At 37.8% G+C, this 25,487-nt stretch overlaps 1 protein-coding gene across 3 annotated transcripts in view; it reads left to right on the top strand.

The window, feature by feature from the left end:
• Positions 1-25,487, top strand: part of PLD5 (phospholipase D family member 5) — a 176,251-nt gene that overhangs the window by 104,795 nt on the left and 45,969 nt on the right. For 2 of the 3 annotated variants that reach the window (XM_036380367.2, XM_036380368.2), the window contains 2 exons: positions 1,269-1,437; positions 9,211-9,325. In XM_036380367.2, coding sequence (XP_036236260.1) covers positions 1,269-1,437; positions 9,211-9,325 — 284 coding nt within the window. The remainder of the gene's footprint in view (positions 1-1,268; positions 1,438-9,210; positions 9,326-25,487) is intronic. The other variant, XM_036380369.2, reaches the window with a different exon arrangement.

Here is a 25,487-nt window from a genome sequence, read left to right as displayed (position 1 = left end):
TCTTCAGTCTTTTAATGGGTTCACTTTACAAATGTGCTTGATATTCTGAAATGGCTCTAAAAGTTTCCATGTGAACCCTCTAGGATGAACTGAATTAATAGTATATACTGCACTAATCTGAGAGTCAAAACATGTACAAATCTCTTTTACCCTGGAATTTTGTAATAATGATTTACTTAAAGTTTACAAATTATATTCATATTACTGGAGTTGATAATTAACACTATTGACAAGTACAAAACCAGTGTGGAAATGCTTGATGTACTTGTATATAAGAGAGGAGTGTTCTCTGAGTTCCTATTACAGCTTTTCTACATCTGGTTTGTATCATTCACAGTAGAAGTGGCAGATGTTGGAGGCATTTATATGAAAATTTATTCTCTTTACCTAAAGACAGAATTGAAGAACTTGCTTGACTTTATTTAATTTTAAAATTCCTCTACTGAGTATAGAAAGAAGCTTTACCTGCTGCCATTTAAGGAAATCTAGCAGCGAGGTGCTGAATGAAATGCATAATTTCATTCTCCCGAAGCAGAGGAGCATGTTTTGAGCTGTTTGCTACAGTGCTTGTTTGGCTTCCTGGGTGTGATTGTATCCATATGAATTTGTGTACTCTAATTTGAAAATGTTTTGAATACTGTAGACAGCAAGATCAATGAGCTTTCCAAAAAGAGCAAGAAACTAAAAGGTCATAATTCTTTTTTTAACCACTGGGTCCCAGCTAGAGCCTTACACAAGTAAACAAAAGCAGAAAAATTGGGTAGCTTAGAGCAGTTGGAAAGGGAGAATTCATATTTAGAGATGTCCATGTAATAAAATGTCAGCTGTAAAAGCAGACCTAAGAGAATGCCAGGGAGTGTACATCTTGTCAAATTCCTTAGAGAGAAGAAAATATATTCAGAGATAAGAGTGGCAAAGCAAGAGGAGATTGTTTCATTCTTCCCATGCTCACCTTAAGGACTGGTTCCCACTTACTGTGTTGTAAGAAAAAACCTTTTCCCTGTGTAAGCTAATTTTGCAGAGCTTTGAAAGCTTGATTGGCTTTGCTGCATTCACAGTAGGTCACTTCTACATTTCATTGTTCTGGGAAGCATGGAGCATGACAGTCAGATGCTTCAGAGAGAGTTACAGGGTGGCAAACTGCTGAGAGCCTCTGGGAGCAGATGTTGAACCCCAGGCCCAAAATCTGAAGTTCTTTACAATTTGGAGCCTTCTAATAAAGAAAAGTGCTTTTGTTAAGTGGTTATTTTTTCCTTATCTATTCTCAGGGTTGCTCTTGTGGAAAATATTCCTGAAGGGATCAACTATTCAGACAGTGCACCATCCCATTTGTCTCTTTTCCAAGGCTGGATGAATTTGCTTAATATGGCTGAAAAGTCTGTTGACATAGTATCTTCCCAGTGGGACCTCAATCACAGTCATCCATCAGCATGCCAGGTATGTTCTAGCCTAACAAAAGAGTGGGACCTTAACAGTCTGTTCTTGTTGTCGAACTTAATTTTACAGGACTAAAACCCTTCCCTGTAGCAGAACTATTTGTTTGGGTGGTCTAAAAATCCTTTTCTTACGGGGATTTTCCTGCCAATACAAAAGTTTCTAAGAGCAGTGGTGTGCTTGGACCAGATAACATTCAACACATACTTACAGCACTTCCATCTTAGGAAAGAAAGACATTGTGTAACCTTAAGAAAGCTGTCAAGTTATATCTATATTAGCACATGTACCTATTTGGTAATATTCATAAATCTGTACAATTATTTTTTATTTGGTGCTACTGATGAAATAAAAGGCAAGTGTGTGAATTAATTCTCCAGGAAAATAGATGGATAGAATTACACTTATAAAGAACAATATTGTATCAGATGATTCATAGCTTTTCAAAATTAGTCTTGGGAGGGAGCAGTGTTCAAGATTTCTGCAATTAAAAACAGCACAAAAAATCATAAATCATAGTGAATAAGGCAGACGTGCATTGCAGTGATGCTGTGCCAACAAACACTTCATTCTTGAGAGCCATCCTCTTAGAAATATGGTCAGGAAAGGTTTCCATTTAGCATCACTTGTGAAACTAAGATCTCAAAGAAGGGACGGGCTGAGAGTATCTCCTCTTTTCCACTAGATAGATCGTTTGCTGAAAGGAGCCACTCAGCTGACATGAAATGGTGCTAAAATGACAGCCAGGTAACTGTAAGGAATCGACTCTGTTATACCGTGGCATAAACTCTTTGCTTTCCTTTCTAGTTCTGTTGATTTGGTGCAGTAAAAAATGCCTTTTGGTAGATGATAGGGAAATCCTGGTATTCTAACCAACTATATTCTGCTTCTTTTGAAATAGACTGTAGCCTAGTTGAGCAGCATACACTAACTTTTCTTCAGAAAAAGTTTGCTGCATGTCCATTTAGAATACTGAAAATATAAGGTGAGCAGATGAATAGAAAATGTAATGCAAATCCTACATTTTAGAATGCTTATAAATATTGGAATATGGTTTGTGAATAAATTTATGTGGAATATCAAAATATTGACTTTTTCACAATGTAATTGTGCAGCTAAGCTTTTTTTAAATGTATTGCCTAAGTAGCTTCAAACCCATGTACTGTCATTCAAGCAGATGAATTCAAGGAGATAAGGCCTTAGATGTTTCTAGGATGTGCATGAATTGATATGTGCATGAATCTTTCAAAAATATTTTGTCTGAAAAAAATTCAGGATGTCATTTGCTTCAAAACTGGCAGAGCCTAACAAATCCCAAACAGAGGATATAAAATAGCAAAATTGAAATTTGGATTCCAGTAGTTAAGCATTAAATCCATTCCCTTTTCCACATTAGCATTGCAAAGTAAAAACTGTAGGATACCATTCAGCAGGGAAAGGAAGAAGAGACGTCTAAGAAGTGGATTTGGTCTTTTGTCCTCAAATGCAGAGTTAAAGCCAGAAAAGTGAAACATTTTTCATAATACTCTATTCTAGCTATCTTTTTCTGCCTGCTAGTAGTCTTACAAAAATGAGTAATTGCTTCTGTTTAAAGGCAATTAATATTCCAGTCATTTTCTCATTTGTACAGCAGCGTGGGCTGAACAGCTGATAGATCTTTCTGTCAAGCTTGTCTATTCATGCTAAAACACTATATTGTTATTGGCCAGTCTGATTGCTAAAAAATTGCCAAGAGGCAGTGTTTCTTAGCAAATTGCTGTCCCAGAGAATGTACACAAAGCTCACTCTGTGAAAGGGAAGGGAGAAAACTTGTATCATTACATCTGCTTTCTCCACTCAGTGAAGTGGAAGTGAAATTTCAGATAAACTTCAATAACTATAATCTAATAATTGTTTGAAGAATAAGTTCAATGCCCTCAAGTCTTTACAATTTCAGTTTGGGGAAATTTGCCCAGCATAGCAGAAGCATTATGAAAGGTAAGGGGATGAGACACAAAACTCCCAGGTAGCAGAGTGCTTAGTGAATGAGTTCTAGTTGTTCCTTGAATGAGTCTTGTTTTTTAGAAATTAAAGACATAGCCATTTCCCATACAGACCCACATCCTGCTATATAATTAGCAATTTCCATTTTATGAATATTCAAATCATATTGGAGAGCAAGGTTCTCCACATGAGCACTTGAACAGACATGGGTTTTTGAAGGAGAAAAGCAGAGTTGGCTAGATTTCTTTTTCTCAGTTAGTTACAGGGTTCAATTACATTCTCTATATACATCTGTGTATTCCCATGCATAGATGTGTGAGTACACGTACACACACATATTGGCAATATACACATTGAAGAAAATACAGCAGGAAATTCTGCATCTTTATATGCACACATACATATATATGCCCAATATATGTGCCATCTGTATGCATACATATTGTCAATCTTGTCCAAATGTATATTGGATATACATAGATACCTATACATTTGCATATATAAAATTGCTGAACTTCCTGCTGAATTTTCTGTATTTTTGTTTGTGGGTACATTACCTGGTGTCCTTGACTCTTGCTTGTCTATTTTTTTGTTATAAATCCAAATAAACATTCATTGCCAACTGAGCTGTCCAGGTCACAACAGCCGCGCTCAGTCATCTGAGATGATGAGTTTAGCTAAATTGGATTCTCTAAAGACAGACACATGATGAGACAGTGTTTCTGTTCTTCAACAGATAAAGCACTCAAATAAACAAATATTTGCTTGGCACAATAGTGAGTTCTCTCTAGGCTGCTTTTCTCATTCAGAAGAAATCCACATATTTTGGCGAGTTTGTGTTGTCATATGTGTGTTTTCAAATAGCAGGCTAGTTGTCATGTAGCAGCATTGAGGTTTTCGTGGAATCTGGGTATGTGGCTCTTCCTGTGGTAATCTCTGTTTAGAGATAGTAGAGGAAAATAGAGACTTTTTTTGAGGATGGCTTTTGATTCATTTTCAGTGCCAAGAGAAAGGTGAATACAAGATCATGCCAGTTCACAGTTTTCACATTTCATTTCCTCTGGGTCATCTTATGTTTTGAAACTTTAATTTAGAATGACCTTTTAGATTTCCAGCAAGTCCTTCACAAACTTCAGTTTGTTTTTCACAAATCAGAATCAATGCCAGCATGGCTTATTGGTATTGCCATGAGTATGACACGGTTGGCCCTGGATGGATATCTGGATAAACATAAAATGATCAGGGGTAGATCTGCATCTGATTTTTACAAGTATCACATAAAAAAATAGACACTTCTGATTTTATATGCACACAACCTACTGTGCATCTCCCATATGGCTTGGTGGGAGAAGTCCCCCATCCATCTGATACTCTGTTTCGTGTAAGGCAGCTGTCCAGCTTTGTAATGAATCTCTGGTGAGAAGTCATGAGTCACTCACACGTGCATTGCCCAAGGAGCTTAAGTGATTTGTTTGGTAGAACAAATGTTAGTGCGAGGGCTTAAGTTCCCTTCCTTGAAAATGATTATAAAATACAAATAAATACAAAGAAGAGGATATCTCCCAATCTAGCAGCTCTCAGTGGAAATTTGATGGGATCAGCTATAGACATCTGTAAGCTTATCTTTACATAAACATCTCTCCTCTTCAGGTGGTGGCATTTTCCTGGTACTGACTGAAGCATAGAAAATAAATTCAATGAAAGGAGGGTTTTTAAAATTAAAGCATATTCCTTTCCTTTGCATTTGCTGTTTGGTTAGAAGAATTGAGGAAAGCATTTAAGTTTCTTTGTTCTGTATTAAATACCAGCTGTAAAAGTTAGGATTTCTTGATTTATTTGCTCTATTGGTTTCTGCCAGCATGCTATGGTTTTTAGTGATGTTTTAGAAATATACCCAGAGGCTTGATTATGGGAAAACTTGGGAAAAAATAGTAGAAATAGATACATAAAACCGGAAGAAAAGTCTACGAGATAACCAGGCTTTTTCTGTGGGATTAAAAAGATAAGCATTTTCTAAACTGTAGGAATCTATGTTACTGAAGAATACAATAATGCAATTTGAGAGTCCTTCAGTAAATACAGCATTTTCATGTTTGTATCTCCTCATTTTATTTCTAATGAGGAACCTATGGTGACAGAGACAAGAGCAGACAAGGGAAATTGGCCAGGCTACAGCCAGCCTGTCTACAGTCTGCCAATAAATTGCTTTGGGGGAAATTTCAGGACCTTTTGGTATTGACAACTTTGGGGTTATTTTAATTCACCAGTTTTCTGTGGCAGGTACAGTTGGGACTGATGTTTGAGATTTATGTTGGCTTAAAGCCACCATGCAAAAGTAAATTTTTTCATGTGATAAATACTTACTACATTCTATAAATGAAAATTCTATAAATTTATCACATTTTCATGTGATAAATGCTTACTACATTAGTATTTTGTCACTTTTGATGTTTTTCAAACAGCCCAGTGAAAAGTGTAAGAGAATATATTATCAGGATAAGCAGACTTCTGGTGGTATTGTTTGTTAAAATGCAGATTTTGCTATAAGGTAGCCACAGTTTCATCGCACTTGGCTGCTCCTATTTCTCAGTGCTCACAAGCTGGGTATATAGCAATGCTTCTGATCACTGTCACGTAGTGGTGCAGCAGCCTGGTATTGTCTCACAAAGGGAATATGGTCTGAATGACAGCATTAGGGTTTGTATTCAACAGAAGCATTTCAAATGTTCTGACAGCAGTAACAAAACATTTCAGACCTTCTGTCCCATCTTTTTTCCTTTTCATAGAACAAACCAGTAAAATTGCAAGTAAACATGTCAGAAAGTGTAGAAACTGAGTTTCAAATTAATATTAATGGAGAAGAAGTTTAGGTTCTTCAGCAGTGTGGGAAGAATTTCTAGTAACCCCATTTAGTGGAGTATGTACTTGCTTTTAAAAGCAAGTTGTGAATTTTTCATAGTTTGGTTCATCAAGCTTAAGCCTTGGGGGTATGAATGCCTGCTGAGGCATGATGCAGTGACAGGTGAGACAAAGGGAATTCTTTCCAATTTTGTCACAGGTGGTGGTTTTTATGTAACTATATAAACACAAATATTTGTGGTGAGTGCACTCCTAGTTTTAACCATCACTACTTAGAGATGCTTTAAATGTTGAATCAGTCTGGGGTTTTACCATTCATAAACATTATTGGAAAAAAATGCCATAATTGAATAGCTTGTGGTGTCCCTGATGGGAAAACAGATGCATTTTCAGAGGAGATGGTTTCATTGGAATGCAGGGCTACACTCCAAGCAATCTATGAATCCATAGGATGGGCTGTTCAGCAGGCAGCATGGCCTGTAGGAGACAGCTGTGTTGGTTACATCAGGGAAAACTCAGGAGGTGCCGCCAGATTCTTTTTTGTTCAAGCTGCAATTAATACAGAAAGTCCAGGCTTGTTTATCAAAGCTTTTATAAATCATGCGTGAACATAATCTCCTGCAGGTAGAAGTGACAATAATATCCAAAAATAACTACTGTAGTTCCCTATATAAAATTAGGATCCATCCCCTGAAGCAATTCATTTTATCAGTTTTAGATATTAACTTTCTAAGCATTTCTTTGTCAAAACAGTTAACCCATTAATTTATTTTGATAATGATAATAATTTTCCATTGAATTTATGAATGCATTTTCCATGTTTAGTTCTGTATGCCAGAGTTTTCTGCTGTTCTTTTAGACAAAATCAGTTTTTGTAGATAACCTAAACAAAAACAGTGTTTATCAGTCTACTTAGTAAATGGAATCAACACAGAGAACCTGAGTAGCTTTTTCTACTTACATTTATATTAGTTAATATGCATAATGAAAACATTTTAATCCTTGAATTTCCCAGCTGACTTTTGCAAAGATGTAGCTAAGGAAAACCAGAAGTGCTGTACCCATATGAAGCATATCCAAAAGCTGCCTGAGCTCTGACACGCCAGGAGCCTGATGCTGTAATTATTAAAGATTTTTTTAGCTTGATGAGGTATGTGAGGGAAAGCCACTCCTTAAACTTACAGAGAAACTCAGGACTCTTGGGTGTGTGAGTTAAAATCATGGAGGATATTTCTTACATATGGAACCACCTAGTAACCTTGGGAAATGCTGACTCTGAGTAAAAGAAGCATTTAGAACTTCATGCAAAGAATGTTTTTCTTTTCTGTTCTGTTAGCTATTCTTTAATGCTTTCATTATGGCAGCATTGTGTTCACTGCAAAGTTCTTGTGAGCCCTGGGATGAGCAGGGAGCTGTACTATAGATTTAAGTGAGCAAGCAGGCATACATTATAAAAGTAAAACAAGCAGTACTTCTGTTTCCATTGCAGCCTGTGGCTGATAGGTAATTTTGAGAAAGCTGTATTTTAGGGAGATGGCATTTTTATTTTGCCACATATATTCAAAACAAGTGAACATTAGAAAATAGGTCTGTACTTTAGACAGGGGACACGCTACTTTCTGTGACTGTGTAATGCTTAAAGCCCAGCAAGGATCAAAGTACCAATATGTCTAGGCAATTACAGGGCAAATTTCTAGGCTTTCCACTCTCTGCTGCTAATGGGTTTTCAGAATGTTGGGAGGGCTTTTGTCAGAGGTTTTGTTGGTCCATTCTGCATCATATTATGTCAGCCTGAACTGTTCTTGGTTTGCTCATTTTTGTTGAATGGAAAGATCATTTTAAGATTCTTAGTTTGTACAGAGAATTATGTTACATGTTTCTGTGAAAAGCTTTATCTTCTACCTGTATGTTCGAAAGTTGATGTATACCTATTGCTTTTTTTTTGTTTTAATTTTACTCTGGGGCAAACAATGCATTGAATCTAAAGTGAACTGTGTAGGTAGGGCAGGCATTTTGTCAGGTGCATAAGCCCAAAGTCTTTCTGTATTGGACTGCTAATTGAATGTGGTGTCTGCAGTTCTAGGTTAGGACAGCACCAAGGAAGTGAACTCTGGTTGTAAGTGTAGTAACAATTGTAGTAACAACACAGGAGTTTATTCTTCATATGGTCTAGTTGGATGTTACTAAAATTTTTTATTTAATTTAAAATATTCAACCTAAAATTTAAACATTTACAGTGCAATCAGAAGTTTTACTTCTTGTTTGTTTCTTGGATATGGAAAAACATGGTGAATAAAAATTCTATGTTTCATATGAAATTTCTGTTTTGACATGTATTCAGCTCAGTATGACTTTCCTTTTCTTGTTCTGTGTTTGAGATAGGGTTTAAATAGTAAAAGTTTACAGCAGCATAAAAATTAAATGCATGTAAAATACTTATAGATAATTATTTTCCTTCTTGGTATAACTCATCTGAAGATGAGCATACAACTACTTGGGAATGTGTTGTACTGTGATTAGAACCACTTGAAAAAATATCATTCAATACAGAAAAAAACGTAGTAAACTGTTTGCCTTGAGCTTTTAATACTAATTCATCAGACTGTGACTATTTAGAAGAAAGTTAATGTCAAAATGTGCTTATGCAGCATAAAACCCCTGGACACTTCATTTTCTGCCTGACACCTGTCACCTTGTCAATATTGCACAATCTGGGAAAAGTAAGAAACCTCATTGGCCTTCAGAACAGTGTTTCTCCAAGAAAACAAAATTTGAGTTGCAAAGCTTTGGGGTAGGTTTAATCATATCTAGGAACATAGTTACTCAGATGTTGTTTAGAATGATTTTGGTTTAATGTGCTTTTTTAATTGGTTGATATACAGTTTGATCAATTTGGTGTCTAAAAGCTTCTGCTTCCTTTAATGTCCTTTCCAGGGTCAGCGTCTTTTTGAAAAGCTGCTGGAACTGGCGTCCCGAAATATTGAGATAAAGCTCGTGAGCGATAAACTGCCCGTGGAATCCAAGGTATTAAACGACTTGAAAACAAAGGGTAAGACCAAGGTCTTTATGTCGTTCTGCCATTGGCTGCTGTGTGATGTTCCTGCTGTTTAAAATGCAGACTTGGATGGTGCATAAAATGCACACTACTGATATTGCACTATGACCCTGCAATCCTCCGGCTTTCTCTGGCTCACAGATGTCAGAAATCGGAAACTGTTACTGTAGCTGATGTGTGCAGCTCCCAAGCAAATAAAAAGGCAGTGCATTCGAGAGGTGTTTAAATTCCCTGTGGCCATTTTAACTGTAGGCAACGTAACCTGAGTGTCTGGGCTAATACCTTGTGGGACAAGATACTTTTCCTCTTTCGAGCAATAGCAAAGTAAATTAACAGAACAACATGTGTATGGTACTGATGATCCTGAAGCACTGGAAAATAGACCATTGGTCAAATTTAACCAGCTGACAAGGTTCTCTGTGCTATGTATTTTTCTTTGGTCTCTGCTTTCCTAATTGTAATTTTGAGGCTCAAAACCCCCTATCCACAGTGGGATTGCACATTGGCACTGCATGAATGAACTTGCTTTGTGTAAAACTGTGTGGAAAAATAGTAAAGAGAATTCAAGAATTGCTGAAAGAAATTAGTCTCTCTTAGGAGTTCTAGAAATTTCATACACATTTCTCCTCTTAGTTATCTACATCTGATAAAATCATGATTTTTAGGATAAGATACACTTTTCAAAGATCAAAAAGAACGTATGTGTTTTGATGGTGATCATTTTTGATGAAGATACCTGTATGGATCACAAAGGAAACTCTAAAGCATTTAATTAGGCAAAGGAGTTGTTATGTGTAGTAGCATCCTAACATAACATGACTGTTCATGATGAAGAATAAAGGGCACCCTCTTTCCACAAAAATCAATCTATATTTGTTTAAATTCCTTTTAATCTCCTCACTGCACAAGTAAAAGAATATTACTAATGGAAGTCCTTATCTCTGAGGGAAATTGGCTTTTAATCAAGATTGACATGTTATTTAAATTTAATAAACTTAAAATTAATTAAATAACTAATAGTTATAGATCCTCATAATTTCATAACACTACCTGTTCCAGGGATTTGATAATTTCTGCTACATAACCAGAAGAGATATTGATTCTTTCATAACCAGTAAGAATATATCAAATACTTTGTCAGATATATGTGGAATGTCTTTTTCTGATATATTCAAAAGAAATTGGTATTTCAATATCAATGTCAGTGAAATTATCTTTTGAAAAGTTGTTTCTTTTCCATGTGATTCTAATATCCCAAATTCCTATGAGTCAGAGAATAGCAGAGGTAGGCCTGTATATTCATATCGATGTACTGGCAACAGATATTTTAAGTATCATTTATTAAAAATACCCAATACCAAAAATTATCCTCTTTTAAAAAAAGATGAGGAGAAATTTTTAGCTAGAAAAGGAGGAGAAATGTTTTAACACTTCCTTCTATTTATGTGGGAATTAATCTAACCTGTGAGGTTAAAAAAAAACCCCAGAACACAGGCTTTTACAATTTTACTAGCTTTAGTTTCCCTTATGCCTTTTTTAGATTTCTGGGACAGGAAATCTTACAGTATTTAAATTAAATTATCAATATATTTGTGCTCTAAGCTACAAAGGATTGGAGAAAGTTGCTGGCAATTTTTATGAGTTTCATTGTCATCATCTTTTAACTCTGGAATTGTATATATCACTGTTTGCTATTGGCCTTCCTCAGACATCAATATTACAAGTTCTAGATTTTCCCACTATGATTTTTTTCTCATTCCATGTTTTGGTCTGCTACTTTCTGTACTGATATTTTTATTAGAATGTCTTGGTTATGGCAAGGTGATTGCCAACTCTGTTGCAATCGTTTCACTCATTTAGGTTTGTTGTTTGGTTTTTATCTCCATGGAAGTTAGATAAATCTTTCTTTGGTTTTGCATTCCTGAAAAGAAATAAATTAGTTTTGAATTCAGTCAGATTTAGTTGTATTAATTTTATGTTGAAATGAGTAGACCTTGTATGAGCAGCTTATGGTCCTGTTTGTGTCAAATAGAAGCTAAGTATAAGGCTGGCTTAAAAAAACCCAGATAACATTAATCTTTGCCATGCTATCCTGGAAAGCCTATCTACTAAAATTATGAATCTTTTTGCTTGTGAGGGGCTGGCCACCTGCATCCTCAGAAATCCGTCAGAACTGATCATTGAAAGGGAACTGTGCATTGTCACTTGGACTTATATCCATGAAGACAAGTAATTTTTTTTTCCTGCAGCTGGTCAGATTTGTCTTTAAAATATGCCATGCACCCTTTTTAACATTCTTCTCTTGGTGAAGAAAGTAGTAAACAAATCAGTAGCTCAGCCAAGTTGTGAAGCATCTCAGGATGGAGAACCAGGATACATTTGTCTGAGGAGACCCAAACCCCGACTTGTGGTGTCAGTCTGAATTGGGCAGCAGAGAGACCAAGCCCTGCTCTGGGGTTCATCACCTGATAAACGACTCTGATTGATCCTAAGCAGCAAACATGCTTGGCACCTGAGCCATGGGCAGTAGCATGGACAGAAAGCACATACACAGCCAGTGGGACACTGGGAATTTCATCCTTTCTGGGTCTGCCTTCACCTTGCTAGGTGGGCATAGGTTTGGCTCTTCTTTCCAAGGCAGATTGTATGCACAAGTCAGACTGTCTCCAAGCTGTTCTACTGGATATGAGAGAGAATTGTATTGCATGAAGAGGGTGGAAGAGTCTTGCCTTTCCTTTCAGCAGGCTGAGTGATCAGAACGCCTGGGCTGTGCCCTCATGTGGTGCAGACTGGTTCCTAGGGCTGGGATGAGGGATAATTTGGCTGTTGGCCATGGATGTACCTGTTAATATATTGCTCAGGAACCTTAAGGGAATCCTCAGGTAGCATGCCCTGTCTGCTTTAAGAAGGAAAAAAATTCCACCAAAGTGGAATTGCTTTAAGCACATGGGATTGCTTGAAGACCAGTACTTGGTTATCCGTGTTTTCATGCAGTGTTTTGGCTTTTTTGTACAGGGAACCATGGTAGGCTCCTGTATGGCTGCATCTCAACACAGGTGTCAAAACTATTTCTACCAGACAGATAATTCCAGCACATCTTTCCTTTTTCTAGACAATCATGCATTGAGTCCCCTTGCCTCTTCTCCCCATTTCTGAAGAACTGTAGAAAGCTGTTTTTATAGATCTTTTCCACCACAATGGTGCATCCTACCTGCTTCCTCTGCAGCAGCTGTCCCTATTGATTAATAGAGGAGAAGGTTGAGATCTGACTTCAAATGTGGGCTGATGGGGTAAGATAAATTACTTATGTGGAGAGGGAAGCAGAACTGAACTGATGTGGAGTGAAATAAAATTAGTAATTCACAATCGCAATGCTAGTGCAGACATCTGAGCTACCTGTGAACCTGCAGGTTTGTCATCACTCCAGTAACTGTTTTTTAGCCTTTCTATGCTGTCCTGACTTACTTGAGGTAGCTGTAAAGCAGGGGAGCTTGATTACAGAAGTCCAGTGGCTGCAGCATGAAACATGGATTGATTTATTGTGCTAACACATCCCACACTGTGTCAGCTGTGGTGACAGGATTCTCTGACTGCTGAGATAATGTACATTTGCCAATAATTGTTGGACTGTGGGAGTGTTATTTAGTTGCAAAACTAAGTATGCAAAAATGGGGAAATACTAATCCCATAGCATATATTTATGATAGACTTTAATTATGGTATCAGATTCTGTAGTTTGCACAGAATACCTGGCTGGTACTTGTTGTAATATTAGCATATTAATCAGAGGGTTTTCCTTTATATTGAATGAGAATGCATCAAACATTTAATGCCTAAGACAGTTGATGTTCATTCAGGGGATATTATTTATGCTGGTAATGGCTAGAATCTTTTTTTATCTTCATATTTAATGTATGTCTCTAGGCTTTCTTCATTGCACATCTGCCAGATCCTGCACTGAATGCAGAATGATTAATTTCCTCATAGGCCTTTCTGTGCTCTTTCTCACTGTGGTATCTGAGTGCTCTGCAAATACAGTATTAATGAATTTCTTTTACAACATCCCTGTTAGGTGAGGTTTCTTACTGTTTCTATCTCTTGGGGACAACCAATGATTATTAATGGCAACAAAGGCACCAGAAGCCAGATAAGAGCATTTGTTTTCTATAGGCACAATTAAAATTTTAAAAATTATATTAGTAATTAAAGAAAAATAATCACATGTAAGTTTTCCCCGCTCATGTTGTCAAAATTATTACTGAACAGACTATAAACTGTGATGATATTTTATAGGATATATGTATATCCATACTATACATACCTCTCTATGACTCTCTTGTGAAAGGTAGGTCTGTCTTTAGACAAAATTTGTCTCATTGTGTAAACAAACATGTTCTTCTTTATCCTTTTTGTACTGTGACAGTAGCTTATTAATGCTTGTTTTCATGGTTATTGTTTTAGCCTTTTCTCAGCTGGGGCTCAGTGTACTAGACTGAAGTGTTTCTTGTAACCCTCCCCCTCCTTTCACATAATTATGTACCAGTCTTTGTTCATCAGTAACATTTGAATAGCACTGTCTCAAATTAGCAGGTTGTTGTATTATTTCTCACGTGTACAGAATCTAAATCCCTTACTAATTGCTACCTTATTTTAGCTGATAGTGTTCATACTTTTTAAGACATACCAATGGATTTTCCTACTTCAATTTGCATTGCTTCCTTTATTTTCTATTTCTTTTTTTCCCCAGTACTCCTTTTTCATGAAGCATTTTTCATATCTTTGCAGGGAATATTTTGTCTTTTGTCTGTGGTGGCTGAGGCAGATAAGGAAAGAGGAGTCTGTCCATGTCACAGTGGGATTTTAGGAAAAATATCTTCTAAGTCCTTTTAGTAATCACTTTTATGTATTAGCAAGGAAACCAGAGAATAATAGGAAGTCATTGTCATAGGCAGGATCCAATCACTAGATCACATGTGCAGCTGTTATTTACTGAGCAGTGCATGCGCATTTGCCCAGGATTACAGTCTTTCCTAATCAGATACAACCAAAACAAAGAAACTTAAAAGTTACATTGTTGTAGAGTGATAAATAAATGAGTAGCTAGTAAAGCTCTGGAAATTTTTTATGCATTAAGTTGTGCCCTTTAGATTACAAATACTAACAGATACCACTCCATGACAAATTTCATCAGGTTGTATCTGGGCAGCTGCACAATCCCAGCTTCCTCTTTGCTCTCCTCACCCTGTATTTTCCCTGCCTTCTTCCTTGCACCAGTGATCATGTGGTGAGACAGTTCAGCGAGCTGATTTGGCTACAGACTGCTTTTTTTTGGGGGCTAGCTTAATTGTCATTTGCATTAGATTTCTGGATTACTCAGTGTGTGATCTCACAGGCTGGGGGCAACACAGGGAAAGTAAACACATAGCTGGGCTGGACAAGGGAGAAGAACCACTGGAACCTGGTTGCAACAGGTTCAATCTGCCATAGCACCAGAAAGCTCAAGCTCATGTAATGTCAGGGACTTCTGTAAGTTTGAGGGTTTCCTGTACTTTCCTGTAGAGTCTGAACATAAGTGTAGCACAATGGACAGCAATAGTGAATATGGTTTATATAAATTATTAAATGTGTTTAATTCCATATTCTGTCTGCTTCTGTTGGCGCACTTAAGGTGCTGTGTAGTGTTAGAACTGGGTTGCTTGTGGGGCATGAATTTTTACTGTTGGCCACAATCATGTTCTCTTTCCCTGTCTTCTTGTGGAGGAAAGGAAGATATAAATTTTAACATACTGTAGAAGAACTGAAAGACATTTGCTATGTCATAGAAAAGATGGAGATCATCTGGAAATATAAGAACATTTTTTTTCTTATGAAATAAACAGTGAATTTGGTGCTTTTTTTGAACTAGAGCCTTTGTGTACTGCAAGCCCTAGGAACGTGAAATTGGCCATTCTGGAGAAACTGACATTTTTTCTGGAAAAGATAAAGCTATAAGACTAAGAGGGAACATTTCCTGATTAGTTTCTTTGGGCCTAAAACTGTTTAGGGTTTGGGCGACAGAAGTTTTTTGACAGCTAGGATAAACCATGATGACATGGATTAACTTTAAGCCCAAAATACTTGATTCTAGTATTATAAAAAATTGTTCAAAATATGGGGGTAGTGGTCTGTAAAGAGATTAGACAAGAGCTATCACTGGCAATTTTAAGAATAAAATAGACAAGCTTCTGTGAGGAATGGCCTCATAGATCTGGTGCATGGGAAAGGTCTAGATTGATTTCAAAACTGGGTTTAGTCATTGTGTAATGATTTGGAAGGAGAACATAAACTTATGTGCTTAAGGCCATTTATGTCAAGATAAGATGGAATTTTTTTTTCAGCAAGAACAATCATTCACTGGAACAACCTTCCTCAGGGACATGGTAGAGTCTCCATCACTGGAGGTTTGCAAGACGTTACTGGACAGGGTGCTGAATAATCTCATATAGGCTTCCTTTTTCCACAAAAAACTGGGTCAGGTGGTCTTCTGAGGGCCCTTTTAACCTGAGATTTTCTGATTCTAATTAAGTCTTTAATTTCCTCTTCATGTGAAGATAATGTTGGGAATCAATGTAAATACTCTGCACAGACTAAGAAGAAAATGCATTCTGTTCATATAATGGGAAGCTAGAATTCAGGAGGTGGATCTTGAAGAGATTTCTGCCTGTCCAGATGGTCAGTTTTTGCACAATGTATCATAAGAATAATATTATCTGATGCATGTACCATTGGACTGTAAAGAGTGCTCTTGACAGCTGGTGTTCAATGGATGGTTTTGCATAAGGCATTGAATGGATCTGTAGCTCCATTGCTTTCTTCATGCATTTCCTAGGCTGGATTCTCCAGGAGTGTGTGTGAGGGAAGGATGTTAAGATGGAGGAAATTCTGGCAGCAGTACCAAAACCAGAGTGGCTTTTCCTTATGATTTTTCATGAAGAAGTAAGCAGGATTTTTTGAGGGGTGAGTCTTCCTGAAGAAAGCAAGTAGTTTGGGTCTGAGTTTCATAGGATAAATAAAGGTGCATGTAAACAGAGGGCAAGAAATCTCTTCCATTCCTTTCAAATCATAAATATTGACATTTTTCTACAACTCTAAGTCACACTTGAAAATATGAGAGTGTACAAAAGGCAGCTAATGAAAATTCCACTGACAACACCTTTAACATCTGATTTTAAAATTCATTTTTATGTTTTGATTTATTATGAATCATGCCTTGTTCAGTTTTTATTATTTATTTAGACAGCTTGGGTGCAAGAATATAGTAGATGCAAGATTTGATTTATCTTTTATTAGTTGCTATTGGAAAATGTTTTCTGATATTTTCTCAAAAACTTTAAGCCTGTGACAAGCAATCTTAAAGCCAGTTCCAAGATGGAAGATCTCATTAAATTCTTTGCCTCTTAGAATGCATAGTAACTTTGACAGTGTTCTGTGTAGTGAGAATTACCAAGCTAAATTCCCAAAGCTAGCTGCAGCCCATCTGAGAGGAAAGAAGCAGGTACTAGTTTTGCATCAGAGATTCAAGAATTCTTACTTAACATGCAGAAACTAGGTTTGTTTTTGGAGAAATATCTTTCTGTTTAGGCACCTAAACTGACTTACCTCAGTTTATGTTGCACAGTGTGCACACATCCACAAACATCTTGATCACAAGGGAATGTTCAGCACCGGTTTTGTGCCTAAATCCCATGAGAGCTCATATGCAACATTTCTTATTTGTTTCAGTTGGGGGGCTGGGTAATGTAAACCACATCCAGCCTTATGAAACATGACTGAAAAGTGCAAGTGGGGACTATTTTTGTTACATGTGTTTCAATAACCAAACATCTTCAACACAGAACATCTGCCTGAGTTGCAGAAGATGATGTTGAAAATCTTGCTTTGTCTGAAAGTTTCTAAACTGCCAGTTTTTACCTTACAGCTGTCTGCCTTACCAGGCACTTGACACAAAGCAAATCACTTGAGCTAGTATTGAACATCTTAAACTTCTTGAAACTGAGCTTACAATCACAAAGATTTAGGAAGGGCAGAAGGTATTTTGTAGTGGTGCTCCCTTCGTTCTTCCTATTTGAGTTCTAGCAGTTTGCAGAAAATCTTTCAATCTGTTTGCATTTAAAGATGGCTGTAGTAGTCACACATTCATTTGGGGTAGAAGAAACCTGGCTTCCAGTCCCTACTCTTCTTCTGCTCCTTCTATTGCCTCCAGATATATTTTGAAAGAAATTTCTTAGCCTTAATAGTAACAGAATTGTTTTAAGATTCTGATTGTAGGACAGAATTTTAAAACCTCATTGGATAATCCATTCTTTCTGTGCAAAAAATGAGGAACTGGTGTAAACAACATACTTTCCATCAGCATTGGCTGCTGCCTAGTTTGGATGTCTTTTAGCTCAAAAAATACAATACAAGCTAGTGATAATCCAGTTTTTATTATAGGTTCTACAGGAAACTAGATGCCTAATCTGGGAATTAAACTTTCCCTAGATACGCAAATATCCTCATTTTAGGCACCATAATAGTTCATAATGTGAACAGCTTACTTTCTCTTGTGAGCCTGAAGCACACTAACTTTAAAAAGATTTAGGCATAGCCTGACTTACAGAGTTCTCTAGCAGGAGCGATTTAGCAGTATGAGGCTGTCAGATCCACAGCCAATAGAGGGAGAAAAAAAAACAAAGTTCACAATCACTTAAATTCTGAAGGCAGCCAGGGCCTTGGGTTGTACTGGCTTGTTTTGCAAAGAGAAATGGGGAAAAGGTTCACTTAAGCCAAAAATTCTGTCTTTTGGAGCCAGATATGTAAGCAATAAATTCTGATTCTAAGCTCTACAGCTTCTGTGTCTGTAGTCTTAGAAATGTGTACCTTTGCTGAGAGAAATGGCTGTGTACCCAAAGACAGTACCCTCTCATTGATAATGTCTACCTTGGCATTATAAAATACCAGCTGTGCTTTCCAGTATCTGTGGTCACTGTTTCAAAGATGCATAGGTAAATAATAATGCATTCACTTAAATATTTTTCTTCATTATTCAAAAACAGGTGTACTGTGATGTTTATTTGTTAGGGACAGGAATACTATGAGGCATATTTAAGATGTTAGGTGTTCAGTAGAAGCAATATCATAATTCTTCTGCTTTGAAATTTGTAACGGAAAAGGTCTTTCATGGTAGATTGGTCAGTATTTTAGTATATAATTTCGGTTTGAAATACTGCATTTAAGTCTGGTACTAAGGTGTGTGTATTCATGGATTTGGCAGCAGTGGGCACTTTTGTTTTTAATAAGCTCCAGCACAACTATGAGCATCTGCAATCCAGCCATCTTGTGAACAGCCAAAGTGCTCTTGTCAGGTAGGACCTAGTCAGGTCCAACATAGGAGCTGGTGCCACAGGGATCATCTTCAAATCTTGCTTGGTGGTTTACATGCTGGAATGGATTCTTCCCGTATGGCACTAGCTGCTCTGAATTGCTGACACTCTTTAGCACAGAGGAACCAATAACGGATGGCATTAGCAGAAATTAGTTGTGACATTTTTAAAGCATATGGATAGCGTGCAAGTTCCTACCTACAGCTACTGAAAGAGTTGGTAAGAGCTGCCAGGGCCATCTGAGCTCAGAAATCATTCGTTAGGTAGCTGTGCTCCCTTTGCAGAAATTTTGGCATCCCATGCTTTCTCTTGTGTGCAAAAATACTAATGTTATCTCATCCTGCAAGGGCATGAAGGCTAATGGTCCTAAAAGGAATCCAAGGAAAAGAATTTAATTTTGGTCAATTTTGGTTTGTCCATTTCACATACCTAATGTTCACTGGAAGCCTGACTGTTTCCTTAGAACTGTACCTTGGTCAGTCAAAGCCATGCTGCTGGTATGATTTGGTATATTTTTGATTGCTGCTGATCTGCAAGCAGGCTTCAGCCCTCTCAGCAGGGCTCAGTGTTTTGTCTCTCACCCTGTTCAAGTTTTTTCTGTCATCTAGACTGAAGTGTAACTTCAAACCTGGGCAGCTCTGAGAAGACCATCACCTGAAGTGACATGACACAGACACTTGTATTATGTTCTTTTAGCTGCTTCGCTGCTAGCTCCATTTCTGCTTCAAACCTGGTTAAAGACTGTGTGCTCAAAGTTGTATAAGAAGCATTAACAAATGCCCAAACCCAGCTGGCACTCTGACCAGCACCACTTGGTTTTCATTTGATGAACACTTTGGAAAGGCTACTCAGCTTGGGTTATTGTGTACAGCACAACTGTAGCATAAAGTAAACCCATGCAACCATATCTTGCTGGTTTAAACAACATTAGTTACCAAGCCTGATCTTTGTAACATGGGTTTGCCACTATGATACTGATCTTTCTGGTAATCTCCTAAAGCAGTTTTCAAATTAACCTTCGCTTCTGTGGCACTTTGGTGTGTTATGATTTTCTACACAGCCTAATGGTTGGAAAGCAAATTACAGTAAGATCCTTCTGAAGTTATTCAAGCGGAAGCAAAGTTCTCAGAGTGATATCTCTGTTACTCTCCATCTTTTCCATGTCTTTCTGCATGTCCTTACAGAGCAGTTGTTTCTAATGTTTATCCTTGAGAACAGAGTGATTTCAGCCCCTTTTCCATCATTTGGACAAAATATTAACTTTCTGCAGTGTGTAAGTCTTAGTAATTATGTAGTACAGAAATTGACAGTCATTTCAGTGACTCAAAGCAAAACAGATCCCTGCTCTTGAAGCTTTTAATCTCAGTAGTCTTGTTAGCATTAAAGTGATGGACAAAAATGCCAGCAGTTATAGGACTACATAATTACTGTACTAAGCTTCACAATCACTACAAAAGAACAATGTGATGATTGCAATGAGAAGCTTTCAAAAATAACAGTTCCTAAGCAAAGGACCACAGAGCAGCTGTTCTCAGCCATAAGACAAAGGATTGTAACCAAGCCCCTGATTTGATATTGGGACTTGAAGTGCCTGTGCTGCCTTCTGTTCCTGCTTTCATAGAGATCCCAGTAGTCAACTGCAAGCAGTACAGTTCCACAGCCCCTGTCCTGTGTACTACTGCCATCCCAACTGAACTGGTCCATCTCTGTCCCTTATTGTCCTCAAGCTAATTCTGTCTGTCCTGTGTGGTTTGGAGTAGAAAAAGAAGTCCTACAGACCTGGTTATCCACCAGTTCAAAATGTCACAGGGAGGTAATATGCCTGTATTCCTGTCCTTCACGGGGAGTTGTTGATATTTACACTGGAGAAATGAAACAATATTTGTTTTGTGGTCTAGTCCCTCTGCGGTGCTAAAATCCTTGGTGATTTCAGTGTGCAGTTACTTTTATTGACTGTATATTGTGTGTGTCCTTCACACAGATAATAAGATAGAATCTGTGGCGTTGTGGCTTCCTTTTGTTTTGCTTTCTACATTTCAAGTAGGCTGTTTGGAAGAAAGTCAATCCATGTTAAAAATCTGCTAACTGACAAGCTATTGATCTGTATCCCCTAGGTATTTCCTCAAATCAATGTATTTTTCCCCATATACCTTTTGTTTTTTCTCAGTCCACTGTCTGGATTTTTCTGATTTTGACATCAGGGCATGTCCATTTTTCTCTTTAAAATGCCTCTATTTAAATGAATCAAGTATCTGGGTGACCAAGCCAGAATAATGAAGCCCTCAAAAATGCATCTGACAGACTAGTTAGAACAATAGTAAATCAAATGTGAGATTCTTCAGCCTGCTACAGCAGAGCTGCAGTGTGTAGTGTGTGTGCTTACTTTGATAAAAAAGAGGCTGTAGAAGTGTCTTGTTCTTTCAAGAACCTTAGATTCATGATAGTAAAAAACTCAGCTTCAGTTATTGTTTGGACTAAGAAAGCAAGAAGAAATTCCCTGAGTCCTAAATTGCAGCAACCATCAGAAATCTGTTTATTTTGGGGTTGTATATCATGAGTTAATACCTGTAGAAGTCCTAGCACATGTAAATAAAGTAAAATTAGGACCAATCTGGATATCCCAAAGCCATGGATAGCCTTAGAACTCTTAAGAAAATGTTTTTCCTTTCCACAAATTTATTTGTAAAAGCTTGAAGAATATACCATACTGCTTATGTAGTTATAAAATAAAATATGTTCCTCAGGTAACTGGAGCGAGAGGGACTGAATGAATAATTGGATGAATATATATGATAAATGAAACAATGTAAGAGTAGGCAAGGCCAAGAGTGAAATTATGAACTGAGTGTGAAATGGAAGAGAGCAAAGGAGAGGGAAGATGAATGATGTTGGGGGAAAGTAGTGGGGGAAATGAAATCTGATGGAGGACTGAATCAGATAAAACCGAAGGTCAGAAACTTAAAACTGAGCAATTAATTTGGGAAAAGATCAGAACAGAATGTTGTCAAAAGGTAAAGCATGTTATTGGTGGACTTGTGACAACATGGAAAGAAAAGTAATTGCCATTGAGATACGAATGACCTGAAAAAAATGTAGAAAAGTCAAAGGCTGACTCAGCAAGATAACAAGATAGAATCAAAGGAAGGAGGTGGGGAAAATTGCTCAGAGACAAGGGAGAAGTAGTGAAAGGAAATGTCTGTGCCACTGGCAGACCCAGATTACTTCTGGCTGTGCCTCTGCTTTTCTTGTATGGCCACAGCCAGGTCAGCTGGTGCTCTTGGCTTTCAGTAGCCTGAAGATAGCACTCTCTTATCTCAGAAGCTGCTCAGAGAATCATCTAATGAAAGTTCAGGAAAAAAAATAGATTCTGTTATGAAGGTATTGTAAAAATTAAAGTAAGTAGCCACCCAAGGAGGCAAACTCTGCCCTCAACTCTTTGCCTGCCTGGCAGTATCTCACCTTCCAGAACTGAGATTTATTTCTCCTTCAGGAGAAGGAAACTGACAGAACCCAAAGCAGAGCTCCAGATGTCTGAGGAGCACATTTTGAGAATAATGCACAAGTGTTGTTACTGCGAGTCAGCATATTTAGAAGAGACTGTTGCCAATACTGATGATTTTAGAATATATAAATATCAGAATGAAATCATGTTGCTAAGTTAAAAAGAGAGATACAGATAAATAGTCACTGCATTTTTCTTGGTAGAGATTTAGCCTTGTTCATTCATAAAAGGTTGTGATCCTAATTCCTCATGTGTTAGGATGAAAAAATGTCACTGAATTCTTGGATGCTTCATCCAAGAAGTATATAAATAAATATAGTGATTCAAAATGCTAATCCAAGTAAAGAAAAGTCTTCACAAGGAAGTGGGATAAGCAGTGTGCAAGTTTACTAATCTCTCTATTATATTTAAAATGGCTTTCTTTTATAGTAAAAATATATGCAATTATACTTAGGCAAAGAAAGAAAGCCACAATCCAGCTTTAATAATGCTTTTACTGATTGTATTATAGTCCTCCTTTAAGTGGTAATATGCTTTGTCGCCTAAATCAACTAAGAAAATTACTTTTCCCAATCTCCACAGCAATCACTTTTATAGCTTTGTCTAGTAAATGAGCAGTCTACTCTCCAATAATGAAGGGCAAAAAAAGATGTGGATTTTTTTTTTAATATTCTAGCCAAACTTTCTTGTATATGAGTTCTCTTACAGACTCTACTGATTCATCAGACTCTCAGAGCAGATTTGTATTAAGAAAATGCTATTTAAAGGAATGCTGAGTTCTGCTAAGGGGAAAGAATTGAACTGATCATCAATGCTCTCATTATTCAAAATTTTATACAAAATTTTCTATGACTTGATCTGAAATACTTCAAATAGCTCAAAAAGAAGTAAAAATTGATGTAAAAATACTGATATCAAAGTCAAGGCAGTAAAAAATGAGGATTTTTCTCAGGTTTGCTACATCAAGCAGCAGCACTTGTTAAAAGAGGCAGAAATGTTTGCTACTGTTGATAAAATTACTAGAAGGAAAGGAAAAGCTGTTTGGAGCTTTTAAAATTACACTAAATTATTGTGCATGGGCTCAATTTAATTTTTTTAAAGACAGACTAAAATGGGAGCCCTAAACTTTGGCCCAAACAGTAAGAGATTTTTTGGCAAATGCAGTACAGAAATCCCTGGTTTCAGAGGCCACATCTAGGTTGGAAATGTAGAGTTGAGTATGTCTTTTCCTGTCTTGTTCTATGTAGTGAGCTATACTGTTGGCTGCTGGCATTTTCTGCTGGGTGGCAGCAAATGTCTCTCAAGGACATGCTGATGCCCTGGACTTCCATCATGGAAAAGATCAGAGATCTGTAGTTATACGAGCTTATTCCTTCTTTGCAGTCTAAAATTCTGGGTATAGGTTAAGTAAACACATCCATGCATGATTTATCAGCTGTGAGGATGGCGAGGCATTGGAAAAGGTTGTCCAGAGAAGTTGTTGATGCTCCATCACTGGAACTGTTCAATGCCAGTTTGGATGGAGCTTTGAGCAACCTGGTCTTCCATCTGCTGGAAGGTATCCCTGCCCATGGTAGAGAGTTTGGAACTAGATGACGTTTGAGTTCTCTTCTAGCCCAAGCCATTTTATGATTCTATTCATGGGGGAGGTCAAGTGTTCTCCTGCTGTGTCTATTCTGCAGGTAAAGAGGGGAATCTCTATCTCTGTGCTGTCATATTTGTGATGGACCACTGGCTGTTTGCTGGTGAATCAGAAGTAAGGTGTAGCTGGGTGGGTATTACAAGTATTAAAAAGAAATACTGTCAGGCCTCTCTTTTGTCTGGCCTGTGAGATGGGATGGGAAGCACTTTGGTTAAATCTCTGGGATTTTTCTGCTGAGTAAATCAAAAGGGCCCAGCAGGCAGCACAAAATGCATTCATGTGGGGGAGAGCTGTAACACTCCCACGCTGAACTCTAGATACAGCTGGGTACTTAGCTGAGAAATCAGTGTTTTGATTACTTGGGTAGCAACAAAGGCCAACATTTGACTTCTTCAAGGCCAGTGTAAGGGTATATTTAGATAAATGTTACTTCGGGAACTAACTAGCTCCCAAGATGCCATTGAAGTTAAATCAGCAATTGCAAGAAATTAATTCTGACCTTTCCTTTGTTCTCAAAAATCTGCCATCCTGTATCCAGGACATGAGGGTCCCTGATGAGTCTTTTCTTGATTTTCTGTGTCACTGTCAACCCCTGTGTAAGCACATGGGGAATGCCAACCCAAGAAAATGCTAGAATTGCCTTTTTATCTCTTTGCACAAGACAAATGATTATGCAAGATAAAAGGCAAACAAATTCTGGAGCTTGCCACCTGAAATTACTGAGGCCTGATTTTGAGAGGAGTGGAGGCTGAGACTGTGTGGGTGTACCTTTAAATGGCAGCACTGGCAGAAGCAGTTCCTGCATCTTGTTGCACTCAACCACAGCCACTCATTCCCACACTTGCTCTCTGCCTTCAGCTGTTTTTGAAAAAATTGTTTACTGCCATGTGGTGAGCTGGACTAGTGAATTGTTCTACATTTGAAATACCTTTCTTATTTTATTTATGTTTAACCTGGATCCATTTTCTGATCCAAATGATTCCCTGAAAAAGCTCCTTCAGCACATCTGAGGAGGCAGTGGAGGGGTGCAGAAGGGTTGCTGAAGATGAGATCTGTCCATGCTACTATTTTCTGGGGTAATTGGTGTTAGTTTTTGGGGTTGGAGTTTTTTTCCCTTTTTTAAACACACCAGTTGTAGTTCTGTAATACTTTGGCTTCAGAGAGAGCTGGGATTTGTAATGCTCATTTGTCACTATATTCCTTTTTCTTCCTGCTCTTTCCTGTCCACATTCTCAGCTCTTGGCTTCCACAGCTGTGTGGCTGGAGCAGTTTCTGGGGCTGTACCACCTCACAAAAATTATTTCAACCCACTGACTGAGTAAAAAACAAAGCAAAAAAGTAATGGTGAGTGTAGAGGATATTTCCTCCCCTGATCATCCAGGGCAGAGCCCATCAGCATGTTGCAGTCTGCTGGGGATGGAAGGGAGCCAGGAAGAAGCTGGCACAGGGCCTGGAGAGGGGGCTGGGAAGTCAGACGGCAGCGATGGAGACCTCTCTTCTCACGTCCTCAGCTCCACAGGGAGATCCTTGACTGCAGCCTGTCTGCTTAGGAGAGCTCTCTTGTAGCAGCCTTTCTTCCAAGCTGCAGCCAGACAGGGACACGTGAGCTGG

The sequence above is a fragment of the Molothrus ater genome, chromosome 3 (assembly GCF_012460135.2).
Source record: "Molothrus ater isolate BHLD 08-10-18 breed brown headed cowbird chromosome 3, BPBGC_Mater_1.1, whole genome shotgun sequence".
NCBI lineage: Eukaryota > Metazoa > Chordata > Aves > Passeriformes > Icteridae > Molothrus > Molothrus ater.
The sequence above is the reverse complement of the archived record's forward strand: the minus strand, read 5'-3'. Positions and strand labels throughout refer to the sequence as shown.